At 53.1% G+C, this 20,406-nt stretch overlaps 6 protein-coding genes across 6 annotated transcripts; 4 read left to right on the plus strand and 2 right to left on the minus strand.

Moving 5' to 3' along the window:
• Positions 1-20: 20 nt before the first annotated feature.
• On the minus strand, positions 21-4,168 carry TRIVIDRAFT_211535 (uncharacterized protein; the record flags this gene model as incomplete). Its single annotated transcript, XM_014104714.1, has 4 exons — positions 21-392; positions 458-4,014; positions 4,074-4,111; positions 4,165-4,168. The coding sequence occupies 4 exons, from the start codon at positions 4,166-4,168 to the stop codon at positions 275-277; spliced, it is 3,717 nt and encodes a 1,238-aa protein (XP_013960189.1).
• A 711-nt stretch (positions 4,169-4,879) lies between these two features.
• TRIVIDRAFT_73408 (uncharacterized protein) lies at positions 4,880-5,693 on the plus strand (the record flags this gene model as incomplete). Its single annotated transcript, XM_014104715.1, has 4 exons — positions 4,880-4,932; positions 5,000-5,013; positions 5,095-5,120; positions 5,179-5,693. 4 exons carry the CDS (start codon positions 4,924-4,926, stop codon positions 5,490-5,492), a joined length of 363 nt encoding a protein of 120 aa, XP_013960190.1.
• A 910-nt stretch (positions 5,694-6,603) lies between these two features.
• TRIVIDRAFT_35234 (uncharacterized protein) lies at positions 6,604-7,110 on the plus strand (the record flags this gene model as incomplete). The annotated part of the gene is made up of 1 exon (XM_014104716.1): positions 6,604-7,110. A coding segment is annotated over one exon (507 nt), but the record flags the coding sequence as incomplete, so codon positions are not given.
• A 1,938-nt stretch (positions 7,111-9,048) lies between these two features.
• TRIVIDRAFT_35847 (uncharacterized protein) lies at positions 9,049-11,310 on the minus strand (the record flags this gene model as incomplete). The annotated part of the gene is made up of 6 exons (XM_014104717.1): positions 9,049-9,418; positions 9,473-9,771; positions 9,830-10,783; positions 10,851-10,885; positions 10,955-11,183; positions 11,287-11,310. The coding sequence occupies 6 exons, from the start codon at positions 11,308-11,310 to the stop codon at positions 9,049-9,051; spliced, it is 1,911 nt and encodes a 636-aa protein (XP_013960192.1).
• Positions 11,311-12,704: 1,394 nt separating this feature from the next.
• Positions 12,705-16,719, plus strand: TRIVIDRAFT_73413 (uncharacterized protein; the record flags this gene model as incomplete). Its single annotated transcript, XM_014104718.1, has 7 exons — positions 12,705-12,966; positions 13,041-13,451; positions 13,507-14,742; positions 15,323-15,537; positions 15,600-15,917; positions 16,083-16,312; positions 16,371-16,719. The coding sequence occupies 7 exons, from the start codon at positions 12,771-12,773 to the stop codon at positions 16,717-16,719; spliced, it is 2,955 nt and encodes a 984-aa protein (XP_013960193.1).
• A 754-nt stretch (positions 16,720-17,473) lies between these two features.
• On the plus strand, positions 17,474-19,162 carry TRIVIDRAFT_36072 (uncharacterized protein; the record flags this gene model as incomplete). Its single annotated transcript, XM_014104719.1, has 2 exons — positions 17,474-17,621; positions 17,703-19,162. 2 exons carry the CDS (start codon positions 17,474-17,476, stop codon positions 19,160-19,162), a joined length of 1,608 nt encoding a protein of 535 aa, XP_013960194.1.
• Positions 19,163-20,406: the final 1,244 nt, after the last annotated feature.

Genomic DNA, 20,406 nt, shown 5'->3' on the forward strand with positions numbered 1-20,406 from the left:
CTTCCGGAACGCTCCAGTCGCTAGAAATTATGCAGACTTTCTATAAAAATTTCATAACCTTCATCGAATCTCGCTTTTTTTTGCGCCTTTGAACCAAAAAAAACTTGGGCCCCTTTCTCTCTCGCATTCCCTTTCCCTTTGTATCATTTCAAGCGCCTCGTCTTGGGTCTGCCAAATGCCAACTCTCTTTTATACCACTAAAACCCGCCCAGCGCCGCCGTATGTGCTTCCCTCCGACATACGATGCATTACATAGATAAAAGGGGAATCCAAATTAATACCCTGCCCTGCTTCTGCTAGGGCTCCTGTGTGGTTTTCGTGACGCTCTTTCTAGTATTAGCTTCTGGCTCGTCGCCTTGTCGAAGCCACAGACGTGTGTTAGATAATACAGCCTAATCCATCCCAAGTCAGTAATGCTGAACGTTTTTTTAAGGAGATTGTGTTGATGACCACTTACTTATCTTCTGCCAACTCTTTCTGCCGTACGTCTTCAAATCCCTGCTGGCATTGCATCCACGCAGCCGCCCGCTCCTTTGGTCTAATCTTCTTTACCCAAAGTCGGAAATCTCCCGTAACCGGCCGGTGATCGCTCACCCTCACTTCATGTCGTCTATAGTCTAGTTGCTGTACTCTGCCGCGTCCTCGGAATAAAAGACGGTCACACCACGCGGGGCTTCTTCGCTTCTCGCTGGTATCATACGTGTCTGTTCCTACATCGTACTTGTATGTTGGTGCAAACGTGATTGGGAGTTCTTCGAATGCTCGTAGTCGTAGAGCTGGATTGCGGCGGCGCGCAACGAGGAGCTGGTCACGCTCAAGGAGTTTGGCCAGATTGTTCTGCTCTACGGCCTTGACCACTGTATCTCGGGACATTGTATCAATGCGGTAGTTGAGGTCACCGTTGAGAATGCAAAGCTCGTGGTCAAGAATCATGGAGCCATCTCCACCACCACTGAAGGTGTCGATCCGGATCTCATTGTCTCTTTCCACTGGGAATAGGCTGGCTTCGAGTATTGCCGCCGCATCATTGTGGCGTGAGCTGGCCTGTGTCTGACCAGCTGCCAAGTGACAGTTGATAAAACATAGAGATGTGTCGTCCACCTGGAAACGAACCGCAACTGCGCCCTTGTTACCATGCAGACCTCCCATGCCTCGCTTTACTTCAGCACCGCTTAGATGCGTGATCCTGTCCCTCAACGATGACTTGACAAAGATGCAGGTAAACAGCCCCACCATAGGCGCAGTGTGGAGAAGATGATATAGATCATCTGCCGGCATATAATCGTCCAAGGTTTTGAGCAAAAAGTCGCGCCAGTCTCGGTACTGATGGCTCATTCGCTCCTGGTCCGTGCCTTCCTTCTTCTTTGACTTGAGAAGCCGCTTTGCAGTCGCTTTCTTGTCCTCCAAGTCTACAAGCTCTTGGAACCCAAATACTAGGATGTCAGGAGAGCCGCTCGATTGCAAAAGGTCCTGGAAGAAAGTGGCGTCGCCATCCGAATACCGGAGGCTATGAGGAGTGGAGGCTCCGGCATTCCATGTAAATATCAGCGTTTTTATCTCGTCGAAATCGCAGTATGTCGTGTCCTTGGACTTCATCTCGTCTTCAAGCCAGTCATCTTGTAACATGCCGTCCCACACTTTGATCCGACTATCTGCGCCTAGAGAGACGACTTGCAACTGATCTAACTGGTATGAGCTGGCGAAATCCACCTTCATCTTCAAGATTGTGGTGTCATGGGCCTGCCATTCCTTCAATACGACCCATGGTGTCTGAGCAATGTCGTAGACACACACCTTTCCAGTGTTGTATCCCGCCCACATGTACTGGCCAACTCCTGCTAGCGTATTGATTTTCCACGTGCTGATGTTGACGATTGTTTTGCAAGAATAGTCGGATGTAGAAAAGATGCTGATTTTCCCATCGACGTGTCCCAGGAAGACCTTGCCGGGGCAGCTCTTCATCAGAGTTCCGCAAGTAATATCTCCAGCGCCCTCTACCGTGATTGGCCTTGCCAGGACCTGGAATGCAGTGCGGTTATCTCGAGTGGGAGCAAACACCCGCAGCTGCTTTCCAGTCGCTTGCCAGAGCTCATCCCCAACCACCATCGAGAAGGTTTCGCCCTTGGGCACCTTGAAAGTTTGGTGTGGGTGGTTGTTCAAATTTGGTTCGCCATCGCTGTCAGGGCCCCAGACGTGAAGGTTGCCACCTTCGTCAACAGTCCACATCTCATTCAGGTGTCGATATATCCTGGTGACTTCTGACTTCCCATGAATGCCAGCTTTGCAAATCAGTATACGTTGAGTCGGAACCTCAACCTCCATAATCTCTCCCAGATTAGTGCCAATCCACACCTTGGAGCCTTCTTGGTCAGGGTCTGCACTGGGCTTAAACGATACGGCAGTGGCCTTGACGCCCTCCGTGTGCGCCAGACTGACAATCTGTTCTCCATCTAGCAGACTCCAGACACGAGTCAAGGGGCCGGTAGTGCAGACATACTGGCCACAGACGTCGAAGATACGAGGATCATACTTTGGCTGAATCTCGTAACAGCCCTTCTTGATGAATGGAGGTCGGCGGTTGGTACTCGAGCTGTCGGGGTACGCCGCGATTTGAGCTGGAGGGTCAGATTTTGGTACAATTCCCCCCTCATTTGCAGCAGGTGTCGGAACGTGCTTTACTATGGCGGCTGCAGCGGGCGCCGGGGAGGCACGAGCATCCAAAGCAGGATGATCTGCCGCCCCTAATTCCATCATTGTCATAGACCGTCCATGCGCCTTTAATGATAGTTGTTGTGGTTGTTGGGGTTGCTGCGGTTGTTGCGGTTGTTGGGCAAGTGGATTGGAAACGACTCGATTCGCATTGGAGGCCGGAGGTTGTGGCTGGGGAACAGGAGCGGCAGCGACGTGCGCATTGTTTGATCCAGATGGCCGCGGGGGTTTAGGAGGTGGCTTCATTCCATTATTCACTACTGCTTGTGGAGGAATATCCGTGGTTTGGGGTCGTGCTGGCAAGGCAGGGCGAGCGGTGCCCGTCTGCTGGGGAGTGATGGGAGCCCTGACAAGGCCATTGAGCTCTCCTTCACGGGCCGGCTTCCGTACAGATAGAGAAGGGCGGAGCATTGACTGGGTAGGCTGGGCAGGCTGCTCAAACGCTCCTGCAATCTGTCTTGTCCTACTCGGCGCATCATTCTGCTGCACCGGCTTTGGTCGCGCGGGCAACTCTGGAGGGTTTTCTTCCACCTTTTCTGGGATCCTCGGTTCGCCAAACGGGGAGGATTCCTGGGAACGACTAGGCCTTTTCGTAGCCGGTCTCCCTCTCGTCTCAACACCCGTAGCTGATCTCATCAGCGTCCTCTCTGATCGTGAGGCAGGCGGCGGTGGCGGCGCAGGTTTCCATTCCTTCTCTCGCTTTAGCTCGGCGGATCGCCTAGGAGGTGGCGGTGATGGAGCTTTCGAAATCCCCTGCTTTGGCGATCGGGGCGTTGCGGTACCACTGATACCACCACTGCCGGTAGGAGTGAGTGGTCGGCTTGGTATTCTCAACGGCGTGGGGGATCGACTCGACGTGGCAGAGGATATGGTAACCGGATCTAGGAACGGCGATTGTTCCCCAGGAGCAATACTCAGCGCGCCTCCTTTGGGTGGTGACTGGGGAGGTTGAACTGTAACTGCAGGCGGATGAATGGGCAACACTTGCGGTTTCGTCGCAACAGGCGGTGGCCGTGTAGAGAGGGGAGGCGGTGGAATCGGTGCCCCTCTATCTCGGTTTGCAGGGGAGGGCGTTGGAAAGGCTCGGTCCTTCAGATTCGATGGTTTGGCGGGAGTGATTGGAGAAATGGGAGCAGACGTCGCCTCCTGAGAAGTCTTAAGGTTTCTCAATCGATCCGGCTTTGGCCCTGGCGAGACGTTCCGCGACTGAGGAGGAGCGGGAGCGGGAGAAGGCTGCGGCTGGGTCTGCGCCGGGGCGGCTTTGTTCATATTCTCAAACCGAGCAAGGAGGGAGGAGACGGGCCTCTGGTAGGAAGAACAAAATGTTAGTACCCTGGTTTATACTTGCTATTAAGACAACTCACGATGGAAGTGCCATCAGGCCCGCTGCCTTCTGTCTGGTCTATACTGGGGGAAGACATGATTTCTGGTCGGTGGGGTCCTGGGCAAGACTACCCATTACACCCACGGCTTGGTCTCCTAGTAGATCATACGCGCACCAAGAGATGGAGCAAGTGTCTCGTAGAGCACACGTGCAGACGGTCCAGAATATAGAAGAAGTAGTAAAACGTGTAGGGTCCTCGTATGATAGGTGGAAGTCGGTGCTGTCTAGGGGGGAGGATTATCGAGGGGTCGAGGGGATCGCGGTGACGAGCCGGAATTCGAGTGTTGAGATGGTATCGAGCGCAGGCGGCTTTAGAGCATTCTGGTACAGCCGGATAGTTTGCGAAACAGCTGAAGCGTCGACCCTTCACTTCAAAGCGAACGAAAAGAGAAAAGGGGGGGCTCTCCTGCAGCTCTCGTGATAGAAAGTTTCCAAGTTTGTCGAGGTGCTTGCGTGTCTTTAGATGGTGCGGATGATCTATGTCATATCCAGAAAAAGGCTGGGACCATTAATTAGCACTGTAAATTAGATCTCGGTAAGGATGCCCCTGCACAGTGTGAGCCATAGGCGGCCTAGTGATCCACCACGGGCGTTTGAGCACTAAAATTATCACTGGACGCCAGTGGCAGTCAGTGGCAGTCAGTGGCAGCCAGTGCGCAGCGGTTCTTGGCCAATTGCGTGTACCGGTGCATCGCCGCCTGCTAAGCTTTTGATCCGACGACTTGGCTTTCTCCTAGCATCAACTCGGAACTTCCATCCTGCCGGCTCCACCGCTGCGATATTTGACAAGCTCCTGAAACCACCGCAATACTGACATCTGAACCGCCACGATGAACACTGTAGGTGCCTTTCGGTTTGGCTCTGGCTCTGGAACAAGGCAGCCTTTTGCTTACTGTCGTTATCCAGGTTAAATCCTTCTGGTACTAGCCCGGCCATCCCACATGTCACTGCTCACCAACACAGCCTTTTGCTAACCAGACGTGCTTTGTTCTTCTTGCCAGGCTTGGATGGGGCTCCCTTTGCGTTGGTAGGCAGATACGATGTTCTCCTTTTGCTGACTCCCTCAGCTGATGTGTCATGGGCAGCCGGTGGCGGTGCATACTATTTCGCCAAACAGCAAATCCGGGCTGATCGCCAAGCCAAGCTCGAAGCGCACCGCCAGAAGATAGCAGCCAACAAGGCCTTCGAATATGAAGCGACCGCAGCCTCTGCCGGCGCCGGAACGAACAACGGTGGCCCTGCAAGGACTGACAATGCTGGTTCGCCGAGCCAGGAAGCCAGCAACGATCCCGCGCCAACAAGGCATGCGCCAGCGACAGAGTCTGAGCGAGTAACCGAGAAAAGCAAATACGAGAGCGATACGCCGTATCGCACCCGTAAAGGGGACAGATTCAGTTAAAGAGACAAAGAAAAGGAAGGGAAAAAAGAGGAGCTCCTTTTATTGGTCTTTATGCTGGGCATCCATCCATGCTGGCCTTGTATACTATCTTGGTGTAAAAATAATGCCCTTAGCAGGGTTGTATATAGCCTTCGCGCCGCGCACTGACGCAAATCCATTCTTGAAGCCCGGCTGAATAAAATGAAGAATGTTGGCAATTGGAAAGAGAGTTACAGTGCAATTAACATGTGACGGGACGGGCTGTGCAGCAAGCATCTAGAACATTTCATCTCTATTCCGCCCGAGGGAGATTTTTCTCTGCTGATGCGTTTTCTTCCGCTCTTTGCCGGTGACAAGCCCTGGCTCTACAAACTAGATGATCTTGCTATCCAAAGGCAATAATGCTATTATACCATTTCAATTATCCCAGTGAAGTTGTGTGAAACTGTTCCTTGCAGTTTTGTATTCCACCCAGCTCATGTCTACTGTAGCTGTCGTGAGCTTCGGAACAAAGCTCTCCAGAGCTACAAGGTACCTCCGTGGTTTTCCCGGCATTTGCGACAAACTCCCAGCCTCGAGCAACTTCAACTTCAAGCTCCTTCGTTAACCCTCTTTATATCTGAGCTCTGGGACATCAACGGCTTCCTGCACCCTCTCCAGGGCCGCCTTTCCGCCCGCCATGGCTTCTCCAGAGCTGGCCATCACGAAGGCGACGCTGTCAGCGACTCTCTTTCGCGCCGATCCCGTCTCGCTGAACCGCGCCGCGGTCGACGACTTCTTCTCGCTGCTAGACAACGCCATCATCCAGTGCTCCCGCCAGAACGTTCAGGTTTGACACATTGCTCGCAAGCATTTTGTCTTGTCCGCGCTCAAATTGCTAAACTCCCCTGGGTAGAAATGTAAGGCTTGGATAGTCGAGAACATTGTGCCTTCCACCGCGCGCTGCACAGCCTTGGGCAAGTTCTGGGCCGTCTTGTCCAAGAATCTGGCCATGGAGAATGACGGGAAGCGCCCAAGCACAAAGAGGCGGCGGCTGCATCTCCTCTACATTGCCAATGATGTTCTTTTCCACGAAGTTGTGCGCCAGAGCAACCGAAAGCTTGGAGAAGCGTGGGCGGGAATCCTGCCCGCCATGATTGGGAATGCGGCGGCTTTCGATAACTGTCCCAAGCACAAGACTAAGCTGGGTGGGCTGATCAATCTCTGGGAGAAAAAGGCGTATTTCTCGCCCGAGCTGGTTGCTCAGCTCCGCACGGCCTTGTCCAATGGCTCGGCCGAGATTACTGCTGTAAACCTCGAGCTCTCGGAGAGCTCACTAAAGCTCGCAAAGGATGCCCCATACATTCTTCCCTCCTTCCACGGAGACGCCTCGGTTCCATGGTATGACCTGCCTGCTGGAACTTGGTTACCTCACATCACCCCGAACTCTTCTAGGCCTATGATCCCTGACCAGGTCCGCCCTATTCAGCTGGCAGCGGGGCCTGCTGAGAAGCGAGTCGTGGATGCTGTCAAGATGTTGTTGAAAGATGCAGACTACATCTACTCCAAGGATAGCGAGCCGAGTGACGACCTACATACGGGATACAGTGAAATGGGCGAGCGTATCATCCTGGATGAGATTACAGGCGAGGTTATCGGAGGGGAGAGCTACTACGGCTGGTCTCGCCAATTCTGCGAACGAATGAAAGAGAGACTGAAGAAGTCAAAGAAGGCTTCCGGAGAGCGCTCACGATCTGCATCGAAATTACGGCCAAGGTCAAGATCAAGAAGCCGTTCTCAGGACCGATCCCGAAGCTCATCTCCGCCTTCGTTCAAACGTCCCCGGCTTTCGTCGCGTTCCAGAAGTCGCAGTCGACAGCGGGATCGGTCGTATAGCCATAGCCGCAGTCGCAGTCGTAGCTACAGCCGGAGCCGCAGCCCTAGCCGCCCTCGCGGTCGGGGCCGTGATCATGATCGCGACCATGACAGCCGAAGTCGAAGCCCAAGTGGGAGATACGGCAGCAACGAACGACCTAATTCGAGGTTTCGTTCGTATGATGATCGGTCTCCTCAACCTCCTCAACCTACCTCTGTACCACCTATGCCATTTCCACCTCCTCCTCCACCTCCTAACTCTACAGGATTCCCATTCCCAATTCCCCCTCCCCCTCCCCCTCTTCCCCTGGGAGCATTTCCCCAGGGGTGGACTCCTGGTATGGTACCTCCTCCACCGTTTGGCGCCCCCCAAGACGGCTGGGTGCCTCCTCCTCCCAATGTGGTGGCTCACCTCATGAACATGAACCAGTTCCCCGCAGGATCTGTACCCCAGCCGCCGCAGCCACCTCAACCGCCTCAGCATAATAACCAATATGGACGCGGCAACGGCGGATATAGGGGCCGTGGAAGAGGCGGGTACGGCCGCGGTGGCTACCGCGGGCAGTATTAACTGCTCATTCTATTCTGAAGATACCATTTTATAATGCAGGGCGTTTTTGGTCATTGTGATGACATGAGGGCTTGTCTGGAGTTGTGTAACGATTTTCTTCCCTAGACTCGGATTATGTGACGAACTTGGCTCGTAGGCTTCACGAGTAGTGTACTGCTAGATATTTACCCTTTCAATTGAATCCTGTAATAGAAGCTGAGATGATGATACTATGTACCCAGGTAGTTGGTGACGTCTACATTCAAGGTGGCAAACGAGAACATCGTGTCGCCCTCACACCAACAGTCCGTGGAAAATAAAAAATTCAAGTAGAATAGAAAAGAACAAAGCAAATAGTCTATCCGAGTCAAGTACACACAAAAGCACACACAATTCCCCCACAGCTACCAACCCAAAACCCAACTCGCGTCCATCATCCATCACCTCCTTCAACGAGAGAGAGCGAGAAGAAGAAGAAGGAAAACAAAAGAAAAAGCAACGCTCTCCCGTCTTTTTCCTCCCTCCTGAACATGGGGGAAAAGAAAAAAGGGAGCCGCTATTCTACCAACACAAAATGCCCTTGGTCTCCCTCCCAGCTCCAACAATGCCTGGCAATCTATAGCCTAAACACTTTTTTTTTTCTCCTCTCTCCGCTTCCATGTTCAAGGGGCACGTTGTAAAACTCTCCTCGCTGCTTTTTTGGCATCCCCTGTTGAGAAAAAGATAAAAAGGACAAAAAGAAAGGGTAAAAAATATGATTATTGGAACGACCCTCCCCGTCGTACATGAATCCTGCTCAATATCGGTGTTTTGCAAGTCTGCCTATGCAGATAAACATGAGAAAAGGACGAGGAAAAAAAAGAAGAATCATCAACATTACTTGAGTCACAGCCCCTTCGCAGTCCCGTTTAAGCAGTCCCCTTATAGCTCCAGCCCCGACGTTGATCTGCCATCCAAGAAAGAAAATCCCCTCTGAATACTACTGGGCAGCTCTTAACCCCCGGGCACCTACAATAACAGTACTTCTACCGAGTCTATATGGCAGGACTCTCGGTTGCCAAGAATAGAGATTAGCGGGAATGGAGGGCCATGGGACAGGCAGAATCAGGAAGACGAAGCGAAGCAGTTGGCCGTTGGCTCGTAGGGAAGAAAGGCTCGTTGGTCAAACCGAGGCTATCTGCTTCGGTTGGACCCTACGGAGCTTTGTCGCTCGTGAGTATTTTGTTGGCGACCGGTGGCATCTTGAAGCTTTAGCGAATCAAGGCGTTTTTGGTTATCTTCAGCGGCGGGATCCACCTCGTCAACTCGTGGGAGGTTTCCTCCTTGAGCTCTGCCAGGCGCCTCGGCGTGGCCCAGCCCCAGTGACGCCCTCCGCTCGTCGGCCTGCTGAGATAGAGCAGCCCACTTCCGCTCCCGCAGTGCCTCTCGAGCTGCCGCGCTGTTCTGCTGCTCCGTGTAATCGTGGGAGCAATCGTCAAACAGTTGGGGGTTGATCTCCATGAAAAGTTTCATAGCATTGTAAACCATGCCGTGGATTGTTCTACTCGCACGTTAGTTTACGCGACGCCGCATTTTTTCCAACCAGTCGTCAACGTACCTATTCCAGTGACCCTTTGAGTTTTCGTAGAGGGGAGCAAACATAATGGGGAGGATGATTTCCACATTGTCGCTTACAAGGTTGCAGAAGTATTCGTTATTCCAGAAGTACAACGCACGCTCGGCGACTTGGAAATGAGGGCTGGCCACTGACTTGGCAAGCTGGTGGAACAGAGGCTCCTGGACTTTGGCGAATTCGGCTGGGTCCATCACTTCGAAAATGTCTTCAACCTCGTTCAAGAACATTACCTCTTTTGTGCTATTAACCTTTGGCCAGTAGCGTAACAGCCCAAGGACCACCTGAAGAGAGTTTGTCAGTACACTAGCAACTTGGTTCGGGTGAAAAGAGTCTCCTTACATCTTCGGTGAGAGATGCATCTTTCTCCAAAAATTGAACAATACAATAAGCGAGCTGAGGGTGGTACATGCTCAAGCTCTTGGGCTTGTGCAGGGGGAGCAAGACGCGGGTCAAGAAGATCTTGTGTTCTTCCTTCAGAGGCAGAGCAAATCCATTGATAATGGAGCCCAAAATCTCTAGAAGCTCGGCAATTCCGTTGAACCTCTCGGTTTCGTAGGTGAACTGGAAGAAGACGTTGTTGATTGATCGTCGAATAAACGATCGAAGGTTGAGGAACTTGCCGTAGATGCGGTGCAGGGTCGTCTTCAAAAAGTCTCGCTCCCGGGGATCTTCAGAGTCAAAGAGATCCAGCAGCTGGAGAACAAAGCTATGATCAATATGGGCCTTTGCAATGTTGGTGTTGAAGTCCTGGCTTTCAATGAAGCGCAAGAAGAACTCATAAACGACCTGAATATGAGGCCAAGCAACCTCCAGGACGGGCTCATCCTCCTCTGGATCGAATGCCTCGCCTTGGGGGTTCAATGGGGGCGGGATTGGTCTGAAAAGATTCTTGCTGAACATCTCGACGACTCTGGGATACATGGGCTCGGTGATGACCTGCCTATTGTTGGCAACGTAGTCCAGCAGTTCGTGGAGAGCTAGCCGCTTGATCTCCTTGGCTTTCATGTCACCACTAGCGTCGTTAAAGTCAAAGATGACATTGCACTGATCAATCTTTTGCATAAACAGCTCCTGGCGCCTGTTAGGCGGTACTTCGTGGAAGCCGGGAAGCTTCTCCAGCTCGCGGTGGGCGGAAATATCAAATCGCGATGAGTGCTGTCGCTTTGGCGTCCGCAGGCCTTCTGGGATGGCATCTCGGTTGTCCATGCGATTGATCATGAGAGACTTTTGGCCAGGCTTCGGGGGCGCCAGCTCATGAGGCATCGTCTCGGTGGCGCCAGGAGGGGGGATGTGCTAGAAGATGGGAGAGAAGAATCAGCATCAAGGTCACGAGCGGCCCGCGAACTTAGGCGATACTTACACCTGGGGTCGGGCTGATGACGACAGTTGGAGGTCCTCTGCCACCCGCATTGGCGCCATTAGAGTTGGCAGCGCCGCCCAAGGGCCCGAATCGGTCAGCGAGACCCGGTTGAGAAGCGCCAGAAAGGCCAGATGGCTGGCTGGGACCGTGATCGCCCCCATGGCCAGTGTTTGGCGGCAGCGGTTTATTGCGTAAATCGTTGAGGGTCGATGTCGAGGACGACGGGGTCAGTACCGGGGACTGGTTGGAGTCTCGAGACGAGGGGGACGAAGTTCCATCCTTGGAATCCTTATTCTTCTTGGAGGACTTTGTGGCATCTTTGCCTCGCGAGAGCTAGTTGGACGACTTGGCATCAGAGACTGCTTGCTAGCTAGACAAAGGGGAGCGCCGGCAGCGCCTAGGGCGCGCAGCGGGCATCAGGGGGAGGGGGACTCACGACTCTCTGGCTTAATCGCCTCATCTTGGCTTGCAACACTGCTCAGGGATAACTATATCGAAGACCGGAGGCCGTCCAGCCAACTCCGTAGCCGCAGTGGGGTAGCAAGGCAACACAGTCGGGATGCGGAGCGGAGGTGAGGCGAGCCTAGGCGAAGGGGGGCAACGCCAGCTATGCCGGGGGGAAACGGCGTCGTCGTCGAACCACGAAGGCGCGTTTTGCAGCGGCGATGGCAGAGGCGATGGCAGAGGCGATGGCCTGATTCCGTCGACGTCTGTGTAAGAGGCGGCTTCGACCTGGCCTGGGGGAGCAGAGAGGCTCGTTTGGACGCAGGAACGCGGGTCTCAGGGAGCTGGTCGGAGACAGCAGGAGGGCAGGGGTCGATCCGGTGCGATGGCAGTCCGCCCAAGGAGCAGGATTGGATTGGATTGGACTGGGCTGGAGGGTGTTGGGGGGGGCTTCAGGGTGACCAATTGTCGCCTGGTCGCGCAGAGTGAGCGTCGAGAAGGCGATGGTTGGCCTTTGTTCCGCCCGTCGCCCAAGAGAGATCGCGAGATAGAGATGAAGAGAGGTTGGGAGAGGTCGAGAGAGGTCGAGGTAGAGAGCGTCAGCGGCAAGCTGGATGCTGGCAGCACGCTCAGATGGAATCAGAGGAGCTAACAACAACAGCTTGGAGGTTAGCCGTCAAAGAGGCGTTGACGCGGGGGAGTTGTTGTTGCTGAAGAGTCGAGACGTGGAACCTGAACCTGCCTGTGCCTAGCCGGCGCTCAGGCGATCACTGCTGCTGGCAATGCTGCCGGGTACCTGTCCAACGATCCGGCTGTAGGGGCTGTAGGGGCTGTAGGGGCCGTAGGGGCAAAGTTGTCGCTAAGGACTGGCACTAAATCCGATTCTCCCGTAGCGGCTCAATACTGCTGGCTGCACAAAGGGCCGCTTGTGCTGCGAGGCGCTCAAGACGGGAATGAATCAATTGAGGGCAGCAGAAAAACGAGAGGACAGACGATTGCCAGCTCGCTCAATGGGCAGGACACCTTTGTGATTTGATCCCACCAAGGACTGTCGTCTCCAAGGATCCGGGCGTTCTGTGCCAGTATTGCCCAAGCTCCTCGACAGGGCCACGTACGGTGCGGCTTGTCTGGGGGCACTGTCCAGACGCAGCAGTGGTCAGGATGGACGCTACCATTAGCCAATCGGAAGTGCAGACGCTCGAGTCTCAAACACCGCCCCAACAAGCGCGTGATGCGTAAATTACGTACCTCCTTACCTGGGGCCTCCTTTAGCGGCTGCAGCGGCACAGTGCTCGATGCCCCTGGACTGCACTGTATCCCACCCCATTCCAGCTCCAGTTGTTTGATTCAGACTGTTTCGCTAGCTGGAGCTTTTTCAGCAGCTGTCGCAGGGGTCTTGTTTGGCAACCGCAAATCTATCATTGATCCATCCATATGAAGCTAAGCTATTGAAGCTTTGGAGAAAAGTCGTTCGCCATGGATACGCCTCGTCAAGAGGGCGTGGGAAGCGTCAGTTCAGGCATCGCCAGAAACTCGGCTCAAGACCGCCGCGAGGATGGTGCTCCTCGATATGCCATTCCATCGAGGGAGCTCACTGCGGTCGAGATCCCGGCGGTTGTTGAAGATATTGACCGAGCCGTCAAGGCCTTTGGCAGGGCTCCTTCTCTACGACATGTAAGTGTTACGCTGTAGCTCATATGTGTAATGCCGCGCCTTGTCTGTTTGCTCATAAACGAACCTTACGATAGGTCTTGGATCCTCTAAGGAACTCAATACCATTGTATATAAATCCAGAGGAGCCTTTTTGCCCGCCCATCATGTCACATAACGCCAGATCTCACAACATTGTCCTTAAGGTCACAGTCCCCAGGCGAACGGGGAGGAAGCGCAAACGAGGGACGGACGGGCCTTGGCAAGGAGACGTAGAGCTTCAAGGCGCCGACACCTCGCCCTCAGAAAACGTCCGTTCCATAGCACGTCTCGATGATCCAAGACTTCTGAGGCGCAAACTAGAGGACAATGTTGATAAATATCACGTCGAGGCTGTGGGTTTGATTAAGCACACTCATCGATTCAGGGGCCTTGCCGATTTTTATTGGGACATGGACAAATCGTCATTCGCGCAAAGATTTGTCGATCAAGTGTTGCCTGGAGATGGTATGAAATTCCGTTTGCTTGTGCTGTCTGGCGATGTACTAACAGTGGCCCGTAGTCGACAAGATAAAGGAGTTCAAGTTTACGCCCGGCATCGACCAGGGCTCGAATGTGGACATCATACCGCCCCCTATCTTCACCCACATGAGTCTGCCATTCAACTACTTTTATTCACAGAACCCATATGTTCGCTTGACAGAAGATGGTGGAACCGTCAACACAACAGCAGTTAAGCAAGTTGGCCACTTTATAGGGACAGAAGATGCCGCCCCTACCGGCCCTCAAATCCCCCCGGACATGACAGATCCGCGCATGGTGGAGGTAATAGCCCAGCTCGAAGAAGCATTTGAAGACCGTCCAGTCTGGACTCGCCGGTCTCTCTTAAACCATCTTGCTGGCAAGCTTCGAAACTGGAACGAGCTGAAAAAGTACCTCAACTATGCGGCATACCAGTTCAAGGGTGGGCCGTGGAGAGACGGAGTGGTGCCATATGGAATCGACCCCAGAACTGACCCCAAGTACCGCATCTACCAAACCCTCATGTTCAAGCTTCCTAAGCAGAAGCGAGCCCGGAAAGATCAGACCTGGCAATCCCTGCGGAGAGTCCAGATGGGCCGAACAAAAGAGTTTGTCCAAGAGCTATCAGCCAGCCACATGTTCGACGGAGAGACGTACCATACCGATGGCAAGGTGTGGCAGGTGTGTGATATCACAGATCCTTTACTCCGGGAGCTGCTTGATAATGCAGAGGTGCGTTCGACATGGGATGTCAGCAGTGGATGGTACCATGGAGGCTTGTGGGCAAAGGTCAAGGCAATCATGAAGACGAAGCTTGTGGCGATCCAGTTTGGTCGGCAACTGACCAAGGAAGATTTCGCCCCAACGTTGCAGTGCGGAGATCAGACGCCTATTCGGTCTACCTCGGCCACCTTTCACCTTCCTCTACCTAATTTGAACCTAACGAATGAGGAGCTTACGCAACTCCGAGGTCGAGAGCCATCAAAGAAGAAGAGTCAGGTTTACAACGTAAGAGTCCGTCCTCGCGCTAAGATGGGCATCGAGACGGAAGAGCAGTCTGTTGTTACATCGCACGACGCAGATGCGGACTTGGATGTGGATGCAGATGCGGAGGCAGCCAGCATACTTGGCAGGATGGAACAGAGCGAGGACTCTGAGGCTGCCAGCGATGATGATGACGAAGACGAGGATGAGGATGATGAGGAAAACGAGAACGGCTCAGAGGAGGAAGAAGGGATGGAGCATCCCAGTTTTGAGGGAGACGAGGATGACTACGGTGGCCTGGATGACGAAGAATAGATTCAAGTACCATATAAACAATTCTTATCTTACAGACCTAGGCACATGATGTTAAGCTCAAGGCGTATTGATATACTCAAGGTGCCTCCACCATGCTTCGAATATAAAGCATATCGCTGCTTACCTACCTAGGTAGGTAGGTACTGACACAGAGAAAGTGTTCCAATGTTTGTATTGAACCGAAACTTTATGCCAGCTCAGTGTTTTCATCTGACCTACCGCCGGGCAACAATAAAGTCTACAGGTGCTAATGTCTATTGTTGCCCGGATCAACGCACTGCAAACGCATGCGAATAAATGTTGACCCGTGATTCACTGCCCACACACTGAACACCTTCCCTTCAGCACTTTCGATCCCCTGGCTTCACTTCATGCCTTAGGCTGCCTCAGCTTTCCTGCTTCTTCTCGAAGCCACCTCACTATTTATTACTCTTCAACTTCCAATTCCATCCCCCTCTACCTTTATATATTTCATCCTCTTCTAGCCAAATCGCACGGCTCCAACTAAACAAAGTTGAACGGCCATTGACCTTTCAATCTCGCCTAGGCCTACAAAGTTCAAGTTTCTTTGCAAGTCACCATGGATTCTAAGCATCCCTTCTCCGAGGGACCCTGGCACTGCAAGCACTGCCAGAAGCCGTTCTCAGTTTGGGAAGACCTTACTGAGCACAAGAAGCGTATGCGGAACGAGAATAAAGAGGATCATATTCATTGCAGGTTCTGCGGGCGCGACTTCCATACTTTGGAGGGAGAGATGAGGCATATGCAGGTGGTTAGTCAATCGGCACGAGTATTACCCTGCCTGAAGACAGTCTCCTCTGACTTTGAAAATAGGAACATCCCCTTGAGCAGAATCTCGACTGCCCCGGCTGTGGCCAAGGTCCATTCAAGCGCTTAGGTACTCTCATGAGCCATATCGAAAGAGGGTTTTGCACCCGCATAGACAGTGCCGTACTCGATGAACTCAGAGAAGAGAAGCTTGCGTTTCCACGACGCCTGGAACAGTTGACTCAAGAGTCGATAAAAGGAAACTACATGAAGTACATGCCATCACCCAATGACAAGAGCTACATCACGGGGTGGTACGTTGAGGATAAGCCAACCCCATTCAAGATGGTCCCAGAAGAGTTTCCAGATCTGTCGACTACGGCTGTTGAACGCACTCAGCCTCCCACTGCCGTTTCGTCAAATGAGGCGAAGCCTAACGATGGCTCTGACGCTGGAGAGAAGGTCAAGAAGGCTACCCAGCATCAGCTTCGGCTTCCTTTTCGACCAGCCAACAAAACAGAGATCCCACCCACCTCCAACAGCGACAAGAAGGCCAAAGGTTCGATCCGACTTCCCCTTCGGCTACTCTCTGATACCAACCGTGGAAACAATGTCGAGGCGCCGAACTCGGTTCAACATACCCAGCCGGCCTTCAATTCAGGCGTGACTACCGTCATCGCGGGCATGGATCCTGATGATCCAAATAGTCCGTCGTTCAATGTAGCCCGCTATTACTGCTCAATCACTGAGAAATACAACTGCCCAAAACGGCTGTGCGGGTAAGAAAATATCGTCAGGATGTGGATTTAACCATATGCAGCCATTGACATAGTATAGGAAAACGTTCAAGACAGCCAGGGGGCTTGTTGGACACCTTCGATCGCCGGCTCATGGAAACAAGACCTATAGATGCCCATACTGCCTCAAAATATTCAAGACTTTAGCAGGCATCACCTCGCACGCTGAGACTAGAGGCTCAAAGTGCCGACTGCAAGACACTGCGCATTACGAGACTTTCATGGACCAGCTGACGGCAGGCATTGTCGATATCGAAAGAACTCGGTATCAAGATGGAAGTATCATCTTCAAGACTTCGGAGCAGGCGAAGCAGAAACTCCGCGGAGAGGCCACTGAGAAGAAGATGAAGTATCCGATCAACAAGGAACCAGAGGCTATATTCTGGTAGAGATGATTACGGCTTCTTGCGTCGCAATGGAGATTTGTGCTTTTGCTTTTTGATTTTGCTTGGGAGGGTTGATGATTATCCCCTGCTTCGCAGTACTGAGATTTACCGTTTGACCAAAGGGTCGACGCATGCGACGTGAGATTATGAGAAGCCGCCGTTGAGAATGAGATTTTATCAAGGCTAGAAATAAAGATTTCCATCTTGCTCTTAATATGACTGATTGAACGAAATGCAAAGCATTGAGACGCTACTTGTAGAGGCTGGTTGACATGCAAAGTGCCCAATTTCGAAATGCAACATAGGGGTGTAGGGTAGGTAGGTAGCAGTGGTAATGGGCCTGGCTGTTCCAGAAATAGCTGGACAAGGCCGTTTCAGGCTGAGCCGGCGACTCGGGACATTTCCCGAAATCAACTGCGCCCCTGGATGACCTAAGCTCCAACCAGGTGTACGCATCCTCCGAAACAACAGGCTTGATTGCTCAGCACCAGGCCAGATTGATTAGACAGAGCAGTCTCAAATGTGCGAGTCGACCCCTCGCAGCCAATCTCGATTGCCGAGCCGAGTGGTTCCTTATCCGTTGCGAGACTGACTTTTGGGCCAAAGAGAGACGGCCGCGAGATCGATCCCACCTGTGGAAGACCAAGATCAAGATCAAGACCCAACAAGCAGACGACAACGAGGGCAGAAGCTCTAGCAAGGGGGTTGGGCTGCGGCTGATTTAATGGAAGACGAGTCGTCCAGCGACAATCCCAGTATGGCGTTCCGTTGGGCGCGCAGGTTCGAGCGCGCGTGCTGCACGACGGCCAAATACTTTCCCTTGGCCTTTGTCTACGGTTTGACGTCGTGGGCATGCTGGGTGGTGGTGAGCATTGGGCGCGAGAGCGACGGCACCCGCTGGATAGGTAGGTGAAAGAAGACAAATCAAGGCAAGGCGACGGTGTTTCTGGCTATCTGGCTGACAAGTCTGGCGCGCGCAATTACAGGCTCGACATCCTCATTCTTCGGCGTCGTGCTCTATCTGCTGCTCAACTGGTCCTACACAACGGCCGTCTTTACAGATCCCGGATCGACGACCAACGACGACGGCTACGGCCTTCTCCCGACGAGCGGCGGCGGCCAGAGTCGCGTGGCGACATCCTTCACAGTCAAGAGCAATGGAGAGATTCGATTCTGCAAGAAGTGCCAGGCCCGCAAGCCGGACCGCACGCATCACTGCTCGACGTGCCGCCGATGTGTCCTCAAAATGGACCATCACTGCCCATGGCTGGCGTCGTGCCTCGGGCTGCGCAACTACAAGCCATTTATTCTGTTTCTGGTCTACACAACCATCTTTTCCTTCTACGCCTTTGCCGTCAGCGGCACGTGGTTCTGGACGGAAGTCATGGACGACACCAAATATCTCGACACGCTGCTGCCCATCAACTTTATCATGTTGGCAGTCATGAGCGGCATCATCGGGCTTGTTGTCGGTGCTTTTACGACGTGGCACATCATGTTGGCGTGCAGGAACCAGACAACGATCGAGTGCCTTGAGAAGACGAGGTACCTAACAACGGTCAAGAAGACGCTCCATCAGGCCCAGAGCCTTGCCAACGGCTTCCCACAGGCGAGGCAGTTTGTCGACTTTCATGCGAGCGCGTTGCCTGGCATCACAACTAGGGAAGAGGGTGAGGAGCGACGCTCGCAGGAGCCAATGCCCCGCGTGCAAATGTCGTATGAGGAAATGGAACGATACCAGAGCCGCAAGCGCTATGAGGAGTACCTTGATGAGCAGGACTCGGAGAAGCTGCCCAACGCCTTTGACCTTGGCTGGAAGCGAAACCTGCTGCATCTCCTGGGACCCAGCCCTCTGCTGTGGTTCTTGCCCATCTGCAACACGACCGGAGATGGCTGGAGCTGGGAGGCCAACCCGAAATGGATCTCAGAGCGCGAGAGGCTGAGGAATGAACGAGAGGAACAGCGCCAACGGGAGGTGAACGCGGGCTGGGGATACGGAGAGGACATTCCGTCAGCGACCGCGGACGTCACGGGCAATTACCACGGCCGCGGACCTCTGAATCCGGTCAACGGCGGCGCAAGAAGGGCTCCGAGCAAGGCGGATCGTATTCTGGGTAGAGACCCGAATCTGTATGCTGACGCCTCGCAAGACGTGCCTATGCGAAGGCTAAGCCCGCGAGGCCGGGCGGCGCCACCGGAAGATGATTTGCTGGACACGGATGACGAGGAGCAAAGCAAGCTCAGCCCTGGCAACGGCCCCCAGACGGCGGCCAGCCGGCTTGAAGCTGAACGGGTGGCCATGAGCGTAGTGACCAATACACGGCCTTGGGGCCGCGGTGGTGCGAGCGGAATGTTGCGCCATGGAAGCCAGCAAAGCAGCGGCAGCGGCAACGGCAGCCGAATGGAGAGCCCCAGCTCCGAGGTGAATGACGATGGCGTCGACTGATGCTTTTTCGCTGTTCCCTTTTCGTCCCCGTTTTAATCATTGTTTCTTTTTCATTTTTTTCTTGTTTTTTTTTTCTCCAACGTGGCGAGTAATTTATTCGAAGCTTTAATCTTGTTCTATATTACTCTGTCTTATTACACTTTACACTACAGCGGATTTGGAACCATGGGTAAATGAAAAGGGGGTCAAGGGAGGAGAAGAAGGTTAAGACGGCGAGGATCCTACTTGTTTGTTTTTTCCCCCCCGTCCGGAAAGAATGGATTTGTTTAGATGGAATCGACAAACATCCAAGACGTAGATTGGAGGTGATCAAGGGGGTTTTTTGGTGATGAAAAGAGGGGAAAGGGGGGACCAAGTCTTTTACGCCACTGGACGATTCCCTTTTGATGAGAAGAAACGGATGGTTTTAGTGTCTACGCATATATATGAATGAGCGGCATGTTAGTACGGTGTAGCTGCTTTTCTTTGCTGTTTAGAGAAGGGGGGATAGGGGATAGGGGGATCCCTCTAGAGAAGCAAAGAGCCTTAATGTCTTTTTATTCCTACTGGTTTTTAGTTTCCATTGTGGCTCTTAATTTGTGCCTAGTGCTTGTTGGAATATCGACTGTTGCTTCAGTTAAAGAAGCTGACGTCTGTCTAATATACGGGCTTGGGCGAGCCTTGCTTATCCGGATAGCAAGAAGAACGGGCTCGTCATTGGGCATATCGCAGCCGTCTTTTGCGTCCACGCCCCCCTTTTTGACTTTTGACGCGTTCGCGGACACCATTTCGGCTCCGACACGCCGACCTGGGAAAACCGCCCTTGGGAGAGAGAGAATTTGGGCGGTAATGAATGGATTAGATGAGGGAGAGAGGGAATATAGCTCATTGCGGGGAGGGCTTTTTAGAGCGGGAGGGGGCGTGCTGGTTCCATTAGAGGGAATTCGTTCGAAGGCCGATTCGAAGAACGCGGCACAACTAAGAAAATGCCGTTCCAACATGGATATCCCATGTTTGCTATTTTCACGTTGTTCTGCCCACTGTACTACGACTTTAGTTCGACGGGGCTCGTACAGGGGACATCCAGGCAGAAAGGGCCAAGAGAATGGGAGAGCCGTTATCCGTTAAGCTCGTTTCGAAGAGGGAAGAAGCAATGGAAAGAAAAGAAGTGCCCAGCTGAAATGCTTCCCTAATAGACGTCGACGTCGTTGTTGTCTTTTCCCCCACACCCCCTGAGTTTCATCATCATGGCCGAATCTCTTACG

This window comes from Trichoderma virens (assembly GCF_000170995.1).
Source record: "Trichoderma virens Gv29-8 chromosome Unknown TRIVIscaffold_2, whole genome shotgun sequence".
NCBI classification, from domain to species: Eukaryota; Fungi; Ascomycota; class Sordariomycetes; order Hypocreales; family Hypocreaceae; genus Trichoderma; species Trichoderma virens.